The sequence below is a fragment of the Balaenoptera borealis genome, assembly GCF_965194805.1.
Source record: "Balaenoptera borealis genome assembly, chromosome: 8".
Lineage (NCBI taxonomy): Eukaryota > Metazoa > Chordata > Mammalia > Artiodactyla > Balaenopteridae > Balaenoptera > Balaenoptera borealis.
The window spans coordinates 101,234,428-101,251,519 of NC_138865.1; the positions used below are offsets into that span (position 1 = coordinate 101,234,428).

The window sequence follows — 17,092 nt, forward strand, 5'->3', positions numbered from 1 at the left end:
AATGATTGACCTATTCCACCTATTGATATTGACCAAAGGGAAAAAAAAAAGATCTTCCCAGAAAAATAAACTACTAGATGAAAAACTCCAGTAAAAGGGAAGATACAAGTATGAAAATGGAAGAAAATCACATTAAAGCCAGTGTGCATCTTTACCCAACAATAATAGGAAGAAGTCTCTATTGTGCCTTAGGATCAGATCAGAAGGTTTACGTAACACCTGGAATTTAGTGCAACACGGTAGGTGGTAAAGGCCACAGTCTAGGCAGATGAATACCAGAGTCTACACTACATTCATGTTCTAGATCGGATAATTCAGCATTTATACCTATACTTTCTTCATTTGTAAAAATGTTCTCTTCCCCTCTTAACAGTAAGCTCTTTGTGGGCTGTGTCTATATTCTATATCTTTAGAATATCCCCTGTAGTCATGTGAGTTATTAGGAACATTAATTTTGGTGAAGTTTATATGTAAGAAATATGGCCTAAGGAATAAGGCTGAAAGTGTAACCTTATGACAAAGTTTCATGCACTTAATGGCATGTTCTGAGTTGGCCAAATTTAGTTAGACCCTCAATCCAGGATCACTTGGGCATTAAATGACGTACATCACTGATGTTGGCATTGGAATCTAACATCGCAATATGTGACTACTTGAATTTAGACAATGTTATCACAGTCATCAAAAGGAAATGGGAGGGTTATAGCATTCCCTGAAGCACATTTTCAAAAGTGTCGATAGCTTATTAACGGTTGTAACTAAGCCCCTTAGTAACAAAAAGCGTACTTGCCCTTAAGACAGTAGAAAGAAAAAAATTACTTTTTGATGGATTTTTTTATTCTAAAGTTTCCCATGAACTTTAACCTCAACTAATAATACATTTCCTTCAGATCGTATTCATAGATCATTTGGAGGAAAAAGAAAATTTTCCATTTCACATTAAAACACTTACTGTCAACAAATAGTGTCTAATATGGAAACAGCTAGAATCTGAACACTCAGAAACTGCAGAGGAGGTGATAGGGTACGTAAAAGAGTGAGTGCTGGAAGAAAAAAAACAAGAGTTTATCAGCATGTCTCTTAAAAAGATCTTCCATTCATAGAGGTGAAATGGTTTTTGATGCTTTGAGCTGCATAGGAATCTTTCTTTTTAAAAAAAAATAACATTAAAACTCTTCATTTTAATGTTCTAGCTGTAAATAGAATATTTGAATCAAAAACCAATAAACAGGGCTTTCCTGGTGGCACAGTGGTTAAGAATCTGCCTGCCAATGCAGGAGACACGGGTTCGATCCCTGGTCTGGGAAGATCCCACATGCCGCGGAGCAGCTAAGCCCGTGCGCCACAACTACTGAGCCTGCGCTCTAAAGCCCACGAGCCACAACTACTGAAGCCCATGTGCCACAACTACTGAAACCCACGTGCCTAGTGCCCGTGCTCCACAACAAAGAGGAGCCACCACAATGAGAAGCCCACGCACCGCAACGAAAAGTAGCCCCCGCTCGCTGCAACTAGAGAAAGCCCGCGTGCAGCAATGAAGACCCAATGCAGCCAAAAATAAATAAATAAATAAATAGAATAAATTAAAAATGGATTTCTATTTAAAAAATAAATAAATAAGGCAAAGTGAAAGCTAAAAAATTTTAGACCTTCCCACTTAGGGAAGTTTCAGAAAGACCTTGAATTTTCGTTAGAAACATTACCTGCCACTCCCCACTAGATTATGACTCTCTTATTATGATGGCAAACACTTATCCAGCAGCTATTCCGCATCAAGCACAATGCCAAGTGCTTTTTATCATTATGTCATTAAATCTTCATAATAACTTTATAGGGTGACAACAATTTTCTCCCCTTCTACAGAAGGAAACTTGAGTTTACAGAAGTTTAGAGGTGGTGATGGAACCAGTAAGCAGCTCAGCCAAAACTCACACAAGACTTTCTGATTCTAAAGCTCATGTTTCATCACCCTGAGTCTTATAACCAATGTCATCATTCATTTTGCACACTCAAGTGGCTCCAACCATTTGTAAGTGACATGTTTAATGGCATTTACTTGGCAAAAGGGTCACACAAGAGATTTGTTGCACGCAGCAGGTCAAGACAGTTTTTAAAGACCAGTATGTGGTGAGGTACCAGAAAATCGATTTCAAAGGAGAAAACTCCCATCACCTGGAACACAGATGCTAAACACAAGGTGAGTGTGCTGCCAGGCCTACCTCCCTCACCCAGGTGGATGTCAGGAGCCAATCACAGCACTCTTCCCTGCTAAGCACGGATGTGGTCCCAGAACCCTCAGACACTACTAAAAATTCAGAGGCAGCAGTACAGTGAACCTTGTCTGCCACTCCTCCTCTGAATGCACTCATTTGCATTCCAACTTCTGTCAAAGCCTTTTCAAACCCTCCCCAACTATGCAGAGAGGAGATTTGGCTCCACTAAGAAAATCTTAAAAGATGAAGAGTTGACTCAGCAACAAGAAATATCCTTCTGGATGGAGCTTTTCATCATTGCCTCCCACCTCCAGGGCTCACTAAGGCTACTTCTATATGGAATTTGCCTTCTGGAAAAGTGCTTTGGGTTCTCAACTTGATACATAAGCTAGTGACATAAGGTAAGCCACTTCCTTGCTCTGGTTCTTAATGGGAATAATACCCATTATTGGTGGTAAATGGAATATTTGTGAAATGGGAAATAATGCCAACCTATTAATCACCTCAGAAGGCATTTTTAAAGAGCAAATAACACAATGTTTATGGAAAACCTTGTAAACCTTCAAGTGCTGGTCACCTCTAGAGAATTAGGCTCTGCTATGAGTGGACTTAAGAAACCACATCCCACCCTTGTTAACCAACTCAAAGAAGAAACTCTGCCTCTGAAATCAATCCACAGGGTTGGGCCATCCATCCTGCAAGGGCCACATGCGTGGATATGGGGAAACCAAGAGTCAGCCCCAGGGCCTTGTTTTTGGTTTATCACAGCATAGAAATGTCATGCCAGGTGAGAAGCAAGCATGAAGGTGCAGAAGACAGAGTAAGAAGGTGTGGAATCAGGACAGGACATGAAGCTGGAGGGGGGAAACAAAAGAGGAAGCCAGGGTTTCAGCAAGGCTCAGCCACAGGACAAGCTGGGACACAGTCCGGAAGCCAATTCCACTATGCCTGCCATCATCTGGGCCACCTTTTGGGGGTGATTCACGGTGCTTCTACAGGCCTTAGGTATGCCAGGCACTGTGCCAGGTGCTGAAGAGATGATACTGAAGAAAACTACATGGTCACTGAGCTCCCAGATTTACAGCCCAGTAGGGCAGACTGATAAAAACCATGAACATAATGATAAATAATATACTGACGTGTTGTGTACTAAGCAAGAGAATGTCAGAGATGACATTTCAGCTGAAACTTGAAAGATGAGAAGGAGCTTCCTGTGCAGAAAGCAGGTAGCCTCCCTCAACAGGTGAATGAATAAATAAAATGTGGTGTACACATACAGTAGAAAATTATTCAGTCTGAAAAAGGAATGATATTCTTCAAAAGGTACAAACTCCCACTCATAAGATAAATGAGTACTAGGGATGAAATGTACAACATGACATATGAAAATTGTTGAGAGTAAATCCCAAGAGTTCTCATCAAAAGGAAAAAAATATCATTTTTTAATTTCTTTAATGTTGTATCTATATGAGATGATGAATGCTCACTAAACTCATTGTCATAATCATTTCATGATGTATGTGAGTCAAATCATTATGCTGAACACCTTAAACTTACACAGCGCTGTGTGTCAATTATATCTCAATAAAATTGAAAGGAAAAAAAAGGAATGAAGTTCTGATACATGCTATAACATGGATGAACCTTGAAAATATTATGCTCAGTCAAATGAGCCAGATATAAAAAAGACAAGTATTGTATGAGTCCACATATATGAGGTACCTACAATACAAATTCACAGAGACAGAAAGTAGAACAGAGGTTACCAGGGGCTAGAGGGAGGAGGGAATGGGGAGTTCTTGTTTAATGGGTACAGAGTTTCTGTTTTGAGATGATGAAAATGTTCTGGAAATGGACAGCAGTGTTAATTGCACAACATTGTGAATACACTTAATACCATGGAATTGTACACTTAAACATGGTTAAAATGGTAAACTTTCTATTATGTGTATTTTACCACAATAACAATTTTTAAAACAGGTTGGCAATTATTTCAAGTAGAGAGAAAAGGCCCTGAAGCTGATAAGAGATTGACATACTGGTTGGGAGAGAATGATGGGAGACGTAACCTGTATAAAAGCCAAAAAGGACAAACCCCTGTTGGCTTCAAAATCCATGGTTAGGAGTTTGGATTTTATTCTAAGTGCAGTGGCCATTTCACTGTTTTTAGAAAGGTTTTAAGAAGAAGAAGTAAGCGTGGAAGCGGATTCTTAAAGGGACTATTCAGTGCCAGACACACTGCTGGTGAGAATTCCCAGCCCGAAGGGAAGATAAGGCCCCAAAAAGGATGAGAAGAAAATCTGGAAGACAGATAGTCCCGGAACCCTCAACTGGTCTGCCTACACTGCAAACCATTCATCGCTGGACCCTTCCATGGGAGGCAAACTACCAAAGGGAAGAACACAAATGCCACCCCTTCCATGAACCACCCAATCTCCCCACCTGAACTCTCTTAGTCTTTACCCATTCTTCTCACATGATACTTAGGAGTTCACCCTTATAGAATAGCTCATGGTGTACCTGTCTTTACTCTGCTCCCAGACTCCAGACTTACCTAGTCACAGGATCTAACAAGTATGCCAGACTCTGGATTTGTTGCTAATGATAACACAGTTAAAGTGATTCCCTCACCTTGCTCCTGGCTTGGTTGAATTATAAAAACTCAAATTCTTTAAGCTGTCACTTACAACTGGCACCTTCTCTGAAAATCAAAAAAAATAATAATAATAAGGGACTTCGCTGGTGGCGCAGTAGTTAAGAATCCTGCCAATGCAGGGGACACGGGTTCGATCCCTGGTCCAGGAAGCTCCCGCAGAGCAGCTAAGCCCGTGTGCCACAACTACTGAGCCTGCGCTCTAGAGCCCGCGAGTCACAACTACTGAGCCCGTGTGCCGCAACTACCGAAGCCTGCCACCTAGAGCCCATGCTCCGCAACAAGAGAAGCCACTGCAATGAGAAGCCCGCTCACCGCAACGAAGAGTAGCCCCCGCTCGCCGCAACTAGAGAAAGCCCGTGCACAGCAACGAGGACCCAACACAGCCAAAAATAAATAAATTAAAAACATAAAATGTTCAGCAGAAAAATGTTTTAAAAAGTAATAATAATAGCAAAATAACAGGAAACGCAAGCTAGAGATTGTGTCTTTTCCAGAGAGTGGATGGAAATGTGTGATGGATGTTTCCACAAATTCCTACCCATTTTGGAAGATTTCATCCTCACTTCCAACATCCACTTCTGAGGCCTGCTCAGGTGGGGAACTTGTGTCACAATGCCCCTCCCCCAAGGCAGCAGCAGAGCCTCCAGAGACACGGTAATTGGGAGAAGGCAAACACCAGGAGCCGCCAGCTGTACCTTCTCTGGCGGGGAAGTCCGTCATCGGACACACACGCTGCCGTCTGGAACGCACGGCTGCTCCTTTCAAAAGTACCTGCTCCTCAGCGTCCAAGTTCACAGTTTGCTCGTGTTTTTAGTGGAATTCCCAATTCCTGTGGCTTCATAACGCTGAGCTAAAAATACAGTGCCGGCTGGCACATAGCCCAGATTCTGGAACCCCAGAGAAGAATGAGGGATAAATAAGAAGGGCTGTGCTTAGAGAGAAGCAGGCACAGCCAGGAGAAGCCAGTGGCCATGTGGTGAAACGGGGGAGGAAGAGGGGGGAGGGTGTCAGCAGGCGAAGGGAACAGTTATTACAGGAGGGAAAAAAGAAGTGAAGAGCTGCTAAATGACAGTTCTTTGGGAAATGGAACAAGCACTCTCCTCTAAATTAACTTTCTACATTCTCAGTACAATAATCCGGATGACTACTGATTTTCAAAGTAATACAAATTGTCTTATATGGAGTTTCTTATATAAATCTCTAGAGGGTTCTTTGAAATGCATTATGGCACATTTTAATCTAAGTTCTGTATTTTAATTGATCCATGGAAAGATAATGTTAGAACTCAATTGTACGTTTAGAATTTCTTAACCCCCAGGATGATAATTATCAGAATGTGTTTAAAGCCTGAATTGCAAATCAGAATATCAAAAGGATTAACTTAGCCAAATGCATCACTGAGGTTTCTTAGCTACGCAATAAGCTCACTGAAAACTTTTTTTTCTTTTTTCCAAAATGGAAACAACTTTGTTACTTTTTCTAATACATTAAAAAAAATTCCTTCAATACAGAAAGTATATAAAATATAAAAATCATCCAGGACTTCCCTGGTGGTGCAGTGGTTAAGAATCTGTCTGCCAATGCAGGGGACATGGGTTCGAGCCCTGGTCCAGGAAGATTCCCACATGCCGCAGAGCAACTGGGCCCGTGCACCACAACTACTGACTGCGCTCTAGAGCCCTCGAGCTACAACTGCTGAACCCGCCGTGCCACAACTACTGAAGCCTGGGTGCCTAGAGCTGGTGCATAGAGCCGCACAGCAATGAAGGCCCAACGCAGCCAAAAGTAAAAAACAAATAAATAAATTTATTAAAAAAATCATCCAGGATCCCTCCCAGTGGAAACTACCATGGTTAACGTTTTGATATATAGCTTTCTAAACTTTTTCATAAACATACATGTACATATGAAACATTTTCATGTACATTTACATGTACATTTTTCAAAGTTAAGATCATGTTATTCATACAGTTTGTAACTCAGTAGTATACTGTTAATACTTACTTATGTCAATAAAGATTCTTCCCAACATAATTTTTATTGGCTACAAAATATCCACTTTATGTACATGCTATGATTTATTTAACTAATTTCCTTATCAACAGACATTTGAAATTGTTTCCAGTATTTCACTATTATAAAATAACTATATCTACAGAAAATCAAAAACGTGAGTGCCTTACACTTCTCTCTACAAATAAATTTGAAAATAAACTTGAAATAGATGATTTTTCTTAGAATATGTAAATTACCAAAATGGATATCAACAAGAATAGGAAACTTAAACAGGACCAGTAAGTATTAATTTTTTTTTTAACTATCCCAAGGACTGCCTCTCCCTAAGTGCCACATCCAGATGGTTTTCTAGGTGAAATCTTTAAAAATCCTATTTATAGTATTCCAGAGAATAGAGAAAGAAGGAAATGTTTTCACATTCTTTTCTCAAAATTTAGAATAACCTTAATACCAAAACCAACAAAGATGGCATAGAAAAGGAAAATAGACCAATCTAACTTATGAATATCAATGCAAGACTTCTAAGTAAAATTTAGCAACTATAATCCCGATTAAAAGAAAAAAAACACCAAAGACCCAGAAGAATCCATTCCAGCAACTAGTATTGATCAGGAAATATAAGCCAGCATATAACTGGTTAAAAGGAGAAAAAATATATATGATCACCTTAATACATGCCTAAAAGACGTGATAAAATAACTCATTTCTGATTTTTTTTTAAATCCCAGTAAAATGGGAATAGATGAAGGCTTCCTCAATATTATGTACATATAGTCAAAAACTGGTGAAATGATGAAGAGAGAGAAAGCCAAAAGTAGAAAAAAACCAAAAGCCAACATCATCACAAAAATGGAAGCAGTATACCAGAGTGATTAAGCACACAATCTCAGAAACTAGAATTCTAAGTTCAAATTTCAGCTCCATCACTAGTTGGATAACCTCAAACAAATTACTGAACTTCTCCATGCCTCAGTTTTCCCATCTGTAAAATGTGATAATAATAGCACACACTCACAGGGATATTATAATTGAATGAGTCTATATATATATATACACATATATATATATGCTTAGAACAGCACTTGGCTCACAGCACTCTCTCAGTGTACATAAGAATATAAGTAGATGTATGTAACATCAAAAAGCCAAGATCATGAATGAATAATGAAACACTCAAACCACTCCCATTAAAGTCAGGAATAAGAAAAGAATATTCAAAGTCAATACTACTACTAAATTTTTGTTCTGAAAACACAAGCTAAGTGGTCAGTCAAGAGAAAAATATAACTTTTATAAACATAGAAAAATAAAAGATGGAATTATCATTATTTGCAGATGATAAAATATTATTCCTGTAAATATCAAGAGAATCAACTGAAAACCTATTAGAAACAATAGGAATTTATTGAATTTATTTAATTCATTCAGTACCCCAAAGAGAGATTTAGAGAGAAATACGAAAACAATCTCAAGACGGTATAAGCTGGGAAGCTGGACCTTTGGAAAACTCACCTTGGCAATTTAATTTTGGGGATTCCCATGTGCCCAAGGCTGTGCAGCTTGCAACTGTATCTTCTGGGCCACTGAAGAATCCTTCTTTGCAAGCATAACGAACCTGGCTGCCAAGCCTAGAGGTATAATTTCCTATGATATAGCCATCTGGGACCTCAGGAGCGGTGCCACAGTCTATTTCTGAAAACAAATTAACGTCAAACTCATTACTATATGAATGTGAATTTTCAAAATTCATAATCTCTCTCCACCTCTACCCCATGCCCTCTCCCCTCACCTATACACACCCGAGCCATATTTTAAATAGGCTGGTTCATTTCCACATGACTTCTGGGCATGTTTCCAATGAGTGTCTCTATTCATTCTTCTGGCCTTCCACAGGTAATAGCATCTATACATGCACAAAACTGAAAGGATTTGGCAATCAACCCTCACTAATTCATACTAACTAAAGAGGAGAAGCCTAGTCCAACAAAGTAAAACACCTGAATTGCACAATACCTTAAGATATATAGGCCTTTATAACTTCCCTGGTCACTTTTGAGATGGTGGCTCTTACCAGATCAGCTCTGTTTACTATCTAACATAATGGTTAATATCTGAATATCTATTAACTACTCAAAATCCCCAAAGCATACTAATTTTAGCTTTTTTAATATAGCCCCTTCTATCTTGACTGTTATTTTATTTCATAGGTTATACATGTACAAAGGAACAGATCCAACACACATCCCCAACACAGACCCACAGACTTAGGCTCAGAGCAGGAGAAAGTCACCACCAACAGACTCTCACCTTCGGATGCTGCATTGTTTGGCAAAAACCCACCTGTGCACGACGTGGCATCTCTGGTCGGATGGAAAGGCTCAGGCCCACCCTTTGGCAAGTATCCATCCATACAGTAGCATTCAAAGCTCCCACGAGTGTTCACGCACCGTCCTCCATGCCTGCACCGGCCGGAAACCTCACACTCATCTATGTCTTGAGACCCATCCCGAATATAACAAGGGACAGAAAAAGAAAAAAAGTGGGGGGACATTGTGACAGCCACTTCTCACATTCCCAATCTACACTTATAAGTGAATGCATTTGTTTGTAATTGTATCATGAATTTTATTTTACTCCTTAACAGTTCTTCTCCTGTATCCTTCACATCATAGGCACCAAGAGGTGCTCAATAAATATTTGTCAATGTATTCTGAAAATTTATAAAAACCGACAAGTATCACCAACTCACTAACAACCCAACAAAATGAACCCAAAAAAGTATGCTAAAAAAACTCAATTACTATAAAATAAGGATAGCCTCAACCTCATACTAAAATATCTGAAGCAGAACTCCGAATACAAAACAATTTAGACCAGAGTGAAAAATGCTTTCCAGCTCATGAGCATAGGACGATGCAGCAAGAAGTAAAGAAGATAACTCAGAAGGGTCTCCCTAATTTCACCAAGATTAGAAGGGCTTAAAACAGCCTTCAAGAAGGATAAGACATGCTCCTTAGCCGACTTTTCCCCTTGACTGAAGATTGCCGTTGGTAGCAGTTCCAGGAGTAAAAACCACACAATAATTCAGAGGCTGAAAAAGAAATCTCTCTGCCAGTTAGCAGTCTTTTCCCCCCAGACCTGGCTAAGTGAACAAAATTTAAAACTTTAGAAACTCCATCAGAGCCACACACACACCAATTTCATTTAGAGAAAGAAAAGTACCTTAAGTAAAAGGGGACTTTTTCCAGGACATTTGCAAGAACCATCGGGGGGCAGAGGACAGGGGGGCATCGTGAATGAAGAAAGCCTGGTTGTTCCCAGACTCTGGGATTTCAAAGCCCAGTCACTTTGGAAGGACTGATATAAGGTGGCCAATATTCTATTTTGCCAGTGAAGACTTTTTTTTAAAAAAACTAGCACTATGATTTCATTTAAAAAAAGAATATTTTAACAACCCCCCCCCCAAAAAAAGGAAGAATATAATCTCAGAATCCTTTTAAATTGTTTAGTGTGATTTTATTAAAATCCACTACCTTCTTTATATTGGTTTGTTTGTTTTTTGGTTTTGGACCAAGGAACACCTCATCGCTTCCTGATTGTTGTCTGGGAACCAGTAATTCATTCAGTTGCTGGAGGAGACCCAAGTTACCAATTCTGATCAACCTACATCTTTAGGGCAGCAAACTTTGGGAACTCTGTGGGAGATCAGCTCCAGAGATAGCTGTCAACAATTCCTCTCCTTGCTTTCTTGCATGCTTCTCCGCCCATCAAGAATGCAATCCATTTCCCCTCCCCTTGAGCTGGTCTTGAGACTTGCTTTGGCCAATAGAACTCGGAAGAAGTAACACAGTGCCTGCTCTGGACCCAGCCTGAGAAGACGGCTGGTAGCTTCCTTTTTCCCTCATTATTTATTTATTTACTTACTTACTTTTAAGATTTTTTTTTAATGTGGACCACTTTTAAAGTCTTTATGAATTTGTTGCAATATCGCTTCTGTTTTATGTTTTGGTATTTTGGGCGTGAGGCATGTGGGATCTTAGCTTCCTGACCAGGGATTGAACCTGCACCCCCTGCATTGGAAGGCAAAGTCTTAACCACTGGACCATCAGGGAAGTCCCCCTCTTTCCCTCTTTTAGAATCCAGTGTCCATGCTGAAGAAAATCCGTGCTTGGGAGAGAGGGCACTCAGAGAGGCCCTAAAGATGAGATGACATGTGAAGACAGAGGCCACATGGAGGAGAACTAAAGTGGCCTGGTGAACAGCCAGCATCAAGGCCAGAGCCATGTGTGAGAGAGGCCGTCTTTTTTTGCCTGTACCGGGCGGCATGCTGGATCTTAGTTCCCCGACCAGGGATCGAACCCTCGTCCCCTGCAGGGGAAGCGCAGAGTCTTAACCACTGGGCTGCCAGGGAAGACCTGAGAGAGGCCTTCTTTCATCTGCCAGCGCAGCCCAGCCTCGCCCAGCCACCAGCTGACTATGTCTACACATTACAAAACCACCTAGCCATGGAATTGTGACAAATTATAAATTGTTGTTTTAAACCGCTAAATTTGGGGTAGTGGTGGGGTGGGAGGAGTGGGGTTATCCAGTAAGAAATAACCAAGACACTCTTGACATACGAAGAGACTGTGAAGCCCAAACAAGGTTAAGAGGATACTGTATTAATGAAAAAGAGGGGAGGTTCTGAGAAAACAATGAAGTCTTGGAAATTAAAAACAAAATATGAATGCCAAAAATAAAAACTCAATGGAGGCATTGAATAATAGGTTGGTCACTGCTAGACAATAAATTCACAAATTTCAACCTGAGGAATTCTCCAAAAAACATAGAAATATTAATTATATAAGATAGAAACTATGGGACAAAAAAATGATATGAGGACAGACCCAAAATATTCAATATCTATTTAAAAGGAATTACAGAAGAGAATGGAGTAATCAAGAGAAAAATCTCTCAGCTTATGTATTCAAATCCAAATAACCTTTTAAGGTGACAGGCATGAATGTTGAAAAATGAGTCATTCTGAATCTCATGGAAAAAGAGAAAAATCTATAAACCTCCTGAGAGAAAGGAATGGTAATTTATGAGGAAAAGAGAACCAATCTGACCCAGGACTTCTTGTCTGAAACACTAAATGCTAGATAGCACTGGAGTAATATTTACAGAGTTCTAAGGAAAAGAGAGCAAAACATCGTGCTATATTTAAGCAAAGGAATGACATTTTAGAACATGAGTGATCTCAAGAGCTACACTACTGACATTTCCTTTCTGAAAAAGATTTTGAGAAAATACTCGAGCCAGTGAAAAACATCAGAATAAATAATGTCAAGAAAGGAGAAGACATCATAAAACACAACAAAGAGTGGTAAGAAATGAAACCAGTAAAACAAACAATTGTTGATAACAGAATCATGGAGGTTTGGGTAATTGTTAAGAAAGGATTCTTAAAAGTAATATAAAATAAAATCAATCTCAATCTAGTACAAACTTTAGAAGTGATTTCAACACTGCAGGATCTAACATGTGTTCCTAGATTGGACCCATCATTTTAGCTTATCAAGATTTTTTTATTCCACTGAGGAATTTGTAAAATGCGTTTATGTATATACCTTTTAACACAGAAGCCATATTCCGGCCTGCCCACCTGCCTCAGACTCCTCAAAGATAGTGAGTGGGAAAAATGAATTTTTCAGTAGACTGCTAAAAATAAGGGGTCCAAGTATTATAAGGCAAAGATGCAGTGGTATGGAAAAGACTTGGAGTTTCTAGATACTGATTAGCTCTGTATGAGTCACTATAGGCATTAATCAGTTTGCTTTGTGTACAAATCATTCAACAGCCTAATAACAATAATTGTTATAATGATTGTTAATAACAATAACTCCTGCATGTCATCTTGCACATGCCAAGCACTGTTCTAAACACTTCATTATTTATTACTGATTATTTTCCATCTTATTTAATCCTCACAATAACTCTGGGAGGTTGATGCTATTATTATCCCCATTTTACAGACGAAGTAACTGAAGCATAGAATGGTTAACTGGACTGAAGTCACACAGGCTAAGCAATGCAAAAGCCAGGATCAGAAGCCAGACATCTGGCTTCTCAGACCTTATTCTTAACTACTATGCCACACCTTTTCTCCCTTTACAGTCTAATTGTACCATCATCCAATCAACAATTCTCTATCTTGTCCACAGAGATTGTCAAAGATATCAATTGCCTTAAGGATGTCTAGATGTATCTACCCTGTATCACTGAGATGAGTATGACACTATTTTGACTTTTAATCCCCTGCTACCTCCTAATGCTCACAAACCAGCCCTTTTCTAAACTTCTAGAGGGACTTCCCTGGTGGTCCAGTGGTGAAGAATCCACCTTCCAATGCAGAGGACGCGGGTTCAATCCCTCGTCGGGGAACTAGGATCCCACATGCCGCGGGGCAACTAAGCTCGCGCGCCACAACTACTGAGCTCACATGCCTCAGCGAGAGAGCCTGTGTGCCGCAAACTACAGAGCCCACGCGCTATGGAACTTGCGGGCCACAACTAGAGAAGAGAAAACCCGCACACTGCAACTAGAGAGAAGCCTGCACACTGCAACGAAAGATCCCAAATGCCTCAACAAAGATCCTGCCTGCTGCAACTAAGACCTGACACAGCCAAAAATAAATAAAATAAATAAATAAATTTTAAAAATAAATAAATAAACTTCTAGAATCTGGGCTGGATAAACACGTTAAATTCATCAGAACAGCTTCTCCACGTAGTGGTAGATTCCATGGGGTGTCCAAGGTTACAACATGTTTGCTTGTGAAGAAAAAATGTTCTGAGCAACTTTATTAACATACTTAACTAATCAAGGGAGAAAATTCCCTATGCCCCATTCTATATATAGGATTATTAATTAATTTTACCCACAGCCAGAACAACTCCTTGGTAGAAAGTAGCAAAACCGAGCAGGACACTCTGACCTCATGCCAGGGCCCTGGTGTTCTATATTTAAAGTCTTTTCATGGATTTGAACGTCAAACAGACCCAGGTTTGAGAACTGATTCTGCTACTTACTAGTTGTACTAATACCTGTTCCTTGACCTTTCCAAATCACTTCTGTAAAATGAAGTTAATTATAGTAGGTCTTTTTGCAGAGATTAAATAAAACATGTGGAAAGCACTTAGCACAGTGCCTGGCTGAACTTTGATCCTCAATACGTGTTAGCTAATAAATGAGTGGACCTCGCCTCTCTACTGACTCAGTTCTCCCTGGAGCACAAGCCACTCCTTCATAACCCTGACCCTGACCATGAGCAATGAGCGTGCACATGCATACACTCACTGTCACGGGATTCTTGGCTGGAATCAGGGGAGTGGCCACATGGCTTGTTGCACTAGATCTAAATGCTCTAAGACAGAGGCCACCTTCCCTCCTCAAATGCCAAGTTCAGCTCAGAAACCCACATCTTAAGAAGCCACATTAGAGGAACACAAACACCCATTTAAAATCAGAACTGTTAAATTCATATCATTTATTGATATTATCCAGTGTTGGCAAGGATGTGAAGAAATGAAGACCTTCATGAAATGATTAGTGAGAGAGTATTGGTATGAACTTTCTGGAATACAGTCTGGCACTATGTATCAAAATGTAAAATGTGTAGGTATCCCTTTGACATAGAAATTATTTTTCGGAATTTATAAAAAGGAGATAATTACTTGTAAGAATGTAAGTACAAAAATGTTCATTAGAGCATTTCTTATAATGGCAAAAAACAGAAAAACAATCACAATAGGGGAAAAAATAATGAGTTAAGTAACATGGTACAGCCATGTAATAAATTCCATTCAGGGACTTCCCTGGTGGCTCAGTGCTTAAGAATCCGCCTGCCAATGCAGGGGACACGGGTTCTATCCCTGGTCCTGGAAGATCCCACATGCCGCGGAGCAACTAAGCCCGTGCGCCACAACTACTGAGCCTGCGCTCTAGAGCCCGCGAGCCACAACTACTGAGCCCACGTGCTGCAACTACTGAAGCCAACGTGCCTAGAGCCCGTGCTCTGCAACAAGAGAAGCCACCACAATGAGAAGCCCACGCGCTGAAACAAAGAGTAGCCCCTGCTCACCACAACTAGAGAAAGCCCGCGCACAGCAATGAAGACGCAACACAGCCAAAAAAAAAAAAAACGAGTTGTTGACTCTGGGTTAATATTAGGTAATTTTTTTTTCTTTCTCCTTTATATGTGTCCATAATTGCTTGACTTTTCTACATAAGTATTTTTTTTAATAAATGGACAAAATAAAGCTATATTCCTTCTCTGGGGGAAAATAATGACTTATTCTTCTGTCTCCTTTTGGCAAGAACAATTTTGGATCATAATAATCAGAAGTAAATGATGGAAAGTGCGGAGGAGGGATAAATTAGGAGTTTGGGATTATCATATATACACTACTGCATATAAAATAGATAACCAGCAAGGACTTACTGTACAGCACAGGGAACTATACTCAATATTTTGTAATAACCTATAAGGGAAAAGAATATATATATATAAAGTTATATATATATATATATATATATATATATATATATATACACACATATATATATAACTGAATCACTTTGCTGTACACCTGAAACTAACACAACATTGTAAATCAACTATACTTCAATTTAAAAAAAAAGAAGTAAATGACCCATTCACCCAGACTCTCTTCCAGAGCTTCATCCTAGGGTAACAGCTCCATCCTTTTTTGACACATAACTTTTGCAAAAGCAGTAGCTGAATAAGTGGAAAACCATTTTCAAACCATATTCTTGGGGACTTCCCTGGTGGTCCAGGGGGTAAGACACCGGGTTCCCAATGCAGGGGTCCCAGGTTCGATCCCTGGTCGGTAGATCCCACATGCCGCAGCTAAAGATCCCACGTGCCGTGCAACTAAGACCTGGCACAGCCAAAATAAATAAATAAATATTTTTTTTAAAAAAAACCATATTCATGCTCAGAGATGCGTTGGCCATGAGCAAAGAGCCTGAACTTAAAGGGCTAAGCATTTCCTTCACAATCTTGCTAATATTGATAGTTTGCTTAGGAAAGCCTACTTTACAGATAGTTCAAAAATAAACTTAAGCCCAGCTCCTGTCCCTATTACTCCTCCCAAAACTTTAATAGAGTATAAAAGAACCCTGTGTATATATTTTACTATACTCGACAGGGCCTTTGGAAAGAACCTGGGTTATCTATATCCTGGGGCTTGAGCAAGTAAGAGGCAAGAGTAAAGGGTGGGAGATGTTAACCTGTAGGGGGAGCTCAGGCATGGCCCCATCACTCCCCAAGAGTGACAATGGTGCCTTAGTCAAGGCCTCTGGCATTTGGGGGGGATGGAGCTTTGTTTTAACCGTCTTTTGATTGAGAATCTTTGGCCTCTCCTTCCAAGGCACTGGGGCAGTAGCAGGGGTCTGAGGCCATCACCCACCACAGTTGGAGACCTAAGCAGGAGGCAGGGGGTTCCACAGGGAGTAAGGCAAGGAGCTAGTGGCTATGAGCACTGCTCTGGGCAGTGGCAAGCAACACGTCCCCAGTGTGATTTTTCCCTTGGATTTATCCTTCCTTGCTTCTTCTTTCTTCCAGAGTGGTAAAACATGACTCTAGGAATAAATCCAGCTAAAACAAAGGACGGGGATTTGGGCAGCAAAGTTCTGTTGGAGACAGCACTGGGAGAAATCTCAGGATGGCTGCAAGGCTAGTGAGCGCAGCCCGCGTCGAGCAAGCAGCATCTCGATGGGGCTGAGCATTTGTGTCTGAGACCACAGCAGGCTGCTCCGGGACCCGAAACAACAGGGCACCTGAGAAGCTTGTGGGCAAAGGCTCACATGGAAAACAAGGCTCCTGACCTGGGAGAGACACCAACAGACTACACTGGTCTCAGTTGTGGTAGTGATTTACGTGTAGGAATGAAGGTGTTTACTTCACCATGGGCAGACCTATGGGATACAGGTTTGGGGCAGCAGGTTCCAGGAAATGACGAATGGCAAAGCAAAGCATTCACTCCCTCCAGGTTCTTTCCCCCCCACACACACCCAACCCCCATTTTCCTCATTTCTCAGCCAAAGCTGAAGTGCTGTTACATTTCTCTAGAAGAAATGGCATTAGGCCCTTATACTGCAGGAAGTGAGCTTATGAAAAAGAATGTTGCTGTTGTCAATAGAG

General features: G+C 40.4%; 1 protein-coding gene across 25 annotated transcripts in view; it reads right to left on the reverse strand.

The window, feature by feature from the left end:
* Positions 1 to 17,092, reverse strand: part of SUSD1 (sushi domain containing 1) — a 161,823-nt gene that overhangs the window by 120,222 nt on the left and 24,509 nt on the right. For all 25 annotated transcript variants that reach the window (XR_014247877.1, XM_082403933.1, XM_082403951.1 and 22 more), the window contains exons 4-5: positions 9,226 to 9,378; positions 8,398 to 8,577 (exon numbers count right to left, since the gene is read on the reverse strand). Coding sequence is in view for 24 of the 25 variants with exons in the window: in XM_082403933.1 (XP_082260059.1) it covers positions 8,398 to 8,577; positions 9,226 to 9,378 (333 nt within the window). In the remaining variant the exon portion in view is untranslated. The remainder of the gene's footprint in view (positions 1 to 8,397; positions 8,578 to 9,225; positions 9,379 to 17,092) is intronic.